The 3,897-nt window shown below is 40.4% G+C and overlaps 1 protein-coding gene across 1 annotated transcript; it reads left to right on the forward strand.

The window, feature by feature from the left end:
• The first annotated feature begins 639 nt into the window (after positions 1-639).
• Positions 640-3,897, forward strand: LOC307041163 (adenosine receptor A1-like). The gene is made up of 2 exons (XM_079684486.1): positions 640-1,006; positions 2,584-3,897. Exons 1-2 carry the CDS (start codon positions 651-653, stop codon positions 3,221-3,223), a joined length of 996 nt encoding a protein of 331 aa, XP_079540612.1. The 5' UTR covers positions 640-650; the 3' UTR covers positions 3,224-3,897.

Consider the following 3,897-nt stretch of genomic DNA (forward strand, 5'->3'; position numbering starts at 1 on the left):
ATCTTCAGGTCTACTAAAAAAGATTTTAACAATAATAGGAATAATACATTATAAAAACAGCAATACAATAATCATATGATTTGCTTGCATTATTGCCCTCAATAAAAATGAGAACATAATTTCCTTTAAAAGAAGGGAATTCACATTTTAGGAAGGATTCTTGCTCTTTATTTTCATTCTTGACAAAAGCAAGGCACAAATTGATTAATTGATTGATTATGTAATGGACCACAGTACCTCTCATAAACCACACACACGCACAAACACTTAATGTGAGCAAAACTATTGCTGCAGGGTGCTGCGGAAAGCAAAGTCCCTCCCCTTGATTTTATGACCCGTTTTTCGCAGACCAGTGAGAGAGTGACTAAGAGAGAGAAGGATGTAGAAGAGTAGTGATGCACTGGTATCCAGTCCTGAGCAAAGCTTGAACAACATGCTGAGGATTAAACATCCAACATCCCTTCAGGAGCACAAGGGCCATTCGTTGTGTAATTTTGGCAAAGAGAAAAGTACACTTCTTTCTCAGAGGGAGCATAATGGGAGTTGTTTTTTTATCTGAAAGAACCCAAAGTGGAGTCAAGAAGTTTCACTAGCCAATTCTTTTTTTTTTTCACTATCTGAGTAAAGGTAAAGATTTGTAAAGAGCAGAAATGTCTTCTTCTCCTGGTATCAAGCGTCGGGAGCATGTGGACATGATGTACATCTCCATTGAGACAGCTATTGCCCTGGCCTCTGTGGTGGGCAATGTGCTGGTGGTGCTGGCTGTGTGTGTGAACCGGGCTCTCCGCAACACCACCTTCTGCTTCATCGTGTCTCTGGCCGTGGCTGATATTGCAGTAGGAGTTCTGGTCATCCCTCTGGCTATCATCATTAGCCTGGGATTTAACACTCAGTTTTACACCTGCCTCTTCCTGTCCTGCCTGCTGCTGATCATCACCCAGAGCTCTATCCTTTCCCTACTGGCCATCGCCATCGACCGATATCTGCGAGTCAAGATTCCCACCAGGTGAGGAACTGTTCTATTTTATCTTTATGGTTATTTAAGGAAAGGTAAGTAACATTAATCAATGTCACACAAAACAGCATTTATAGTCCAAGGTCATTTGCAATAGATAATGGGCAACTGTGGCTCAGTGGATAGTGAGCTGGACTTCAAATCAGGGGGTAGCAAGTTTGAGTCCCACTGCAGTCAGCATGTCGTTGTGTCACTGGGCAAGAAACTTCTCCCAAATTGCTCCTGTGGGGATTGCCTACAGTACTGATCATCACCCAGAGCTGTAAGTCGCTTTGGATAAAAGCGTCTAACAAATGACATGTAATAATAATAATACATAAAATTCAACAACAAATAAACATTAGGCAGATACATTTCAACACAAAACACATAACTATAAAACACAAGACTCAAACAAATACAATAAAGCAGCCGAAAACTATGCACTTGGTCATTTAGGGCTGAACATTATCACAGTCAGGATTTAGTTTGAGTTCTGTAAGTAATGAAGTATGCATGTTAATCCTACAAAAACAAAAATCAGTTTGTTAAATGAGGAATAACACAATTCCTGTTCCACGTGTTACTAAAACTGAAGCACTGAGGTAACTGAGCACCAAGTACCAACCTGGTAACATAGCCATTGACAGATTAAACCAAATGTAACAATATCTTGGTGAAATGTAATCTAATCTGCATGCTTTCTAAAGTTGCTTTACCAAAGAGACTTGGTTTATGTAGATGTTGCTTGTTACAGAACTTTGCACAAGTAAAGATTATCAGCCAAAAGAATCCATTTGTTTTTCTCAGGATTTATAGTCAGATTAATAGAAAATAGAGATTAGTTTGGCCTGGTTGTGATGGATGAAGGATATGGTGACGACACAGTTTAGAGCAGTATTACAATATCAAGTACACTCTGTTTACCGTAAACACAATAAAATATTTATAACTGAGACCAAAAGGAAGCGGATGTCTGAATAATCCCCGACTGGATATGATTGTGTATTTGACGTAAGTGCTATTTATTCTCAAACCGAAATTTAATTGATACCACATTATACAGCTTCCCATACAAGTATAATCAAATCAAGTACATCCTTATTTATATACAAAATGGTCTTATATCGTACCAAAACCAACATGTGGGTGACCATCAGTGAATATAATTACTTTCTCAAACAGGAAAATCCTAATTGTTCTGATCCTCCTTGTTTTTCCCCTTTAACAAACAGATAATGTATGTGCTTTAAAGAGTCAAGAGGAGTTGGTCTTCAGTGTCAATGTCTGACATGGCACAATATATATTGTTGTCTGCATCATTGGGGCAGATTGATGGGCCAGACACCAGAAGCTTTTAAGCAAATGAAAATGTTCCTGTCTGCCTAAATAACGTACATAGGCACAGTTTGTTAAGGGACTTTGGCAGTTGCCCATACTTTTTGTTTATCAGTCGAATCCTGACGTCAGAAGCTGGCACTTGAGAAAAATGCTTCTGACCAATAATGTATAGACTGGCATTTGTTCAAAGAACCGGTAGCATAGTGTGCATTAAAGTGATTAAAAACTCAATTTGTTTTCCTACTCAGGTACACCACCATAGTGACGCAGAGGAGGGCATGTGTGGCAGTCTGTCTGTGTTGGATCCTCTCCTTCCTCACTGGATTGGTTCCAATGCTAGGATGGAATAACCTCGTTAACCTCGAAGGGAACCTCACCAGTTCCAGCGAAATAGTCTGTGAATTCACCGCTGTCATGAGGATGGACTACATGGTGTACTTCAATTTCTTTGGCTGGGTTGTGGTTCCTCTGTCCATAATGATCGCTCTGTATGCGGAGATCTTTAGGGTGATCCGGCGACAGCTCAACCGGCGCGCTGAAGCCACGTGTGATGCAGAGAGGTACTTTCGGAAGGAGCTGAAACTAGCCAAATCTCTGGCCTTGGTGGTGTTCCTCTTCGCTGTGTGTTGGCTGCCAATACACATCATGAACTGCATTGACTTCTTCTGCCCTGAGTGTAGCATACCCAAGTTTGCCATGTATGTGGGCATTTTCATGTCCCATGTGAACTCAGCACTCAACCCAATGGTTTATGCGTTCAGGATAAAGGTGTTCCGTCTCACACTGATCAAGATCACTCGCCACTGCATGTTATGTAAACCCTCAGAGCCCACCCCGTGCCCCACCAGCACACCTACCCTGACTGAGAAGGTGGATGTAAAAATTTAACAAAGAACAAGGGATGTGCAAAATGAACAAACAAATCTTGTTGAAGTAATTTGGCCGGCCTGTACCAGGTAACAGTGGTCATGAGTCCCCGAGTTTTCCCAACTGCTGCTCACTCATGTCATGCGGGCTGTTGGATAATGGTGCAGTCGCTCATGTCTAAACTGATGATAACTCTCAATGCATTGGAGAGAAGTCTTATGGGAAGGTCAGCACTAGCTGTCAAATGTGCATGTGTTATTGAAAAACTTTCGCCATATTATGCAAAAAAAGTCCAACTTGAAAGATTTGATACATTGACATGTATCAACTTAATGGAACCAATAATGTGAAAAGGGTCAATCCATCGCTACAAAGAACTACAGCCCTCCTTTGTAGATGGCAGTAAGATGGTGCCCCGATGGCACTCATGAGATAATTGATATTTGGAATGTTGAGTCGTGGGACAAGTTCATGGCTGGCCCATTTGTATCTCTTTGACACAAATAGATTTTAAGAAAAGTAAGCCTCATCTAGTTGCATTATTTTGTTTTTATTTAAGGCCTCCTTATTTGATTCATATTGAATTGTACTATATATTGTCAACAGGATAAGTGATGCAAGCATACATTTAATGTTCAACACATTTTTGTCTAAATTCACCAGAATAAACAAGCATGCCATTATCATTTATAATA

The sequence above is a fragment of the Notothenia rossii genome, assembly GCF_949606895.1.
Source record: "Notothenia rossii genome assembly, chromosome: 5".
Taxonomy (NCBI): Eukaryota; Metazoa; Chordata; class Actinopteri; order Perciformes; family Nototheniidae; genus Notothenia; species Notothenia rossii.

Bases quoted from the DNA above. Each gene is read 5' to 3' on its own strand.
- LOC307041163 (XM_079684486.1), top strand. From the start codon at position 651: ATGTCTTCTTCTCCTGGTATCAAGCGTCGGGAGCATGTGGACATGATG. The intron at 1,007-2,583 runs GTGAGGAACTGT...TTTCCTACTCAG, and splicing joins CGAGTCAAGATTCCCACCAG to GTACACCACCATAGTGACGC.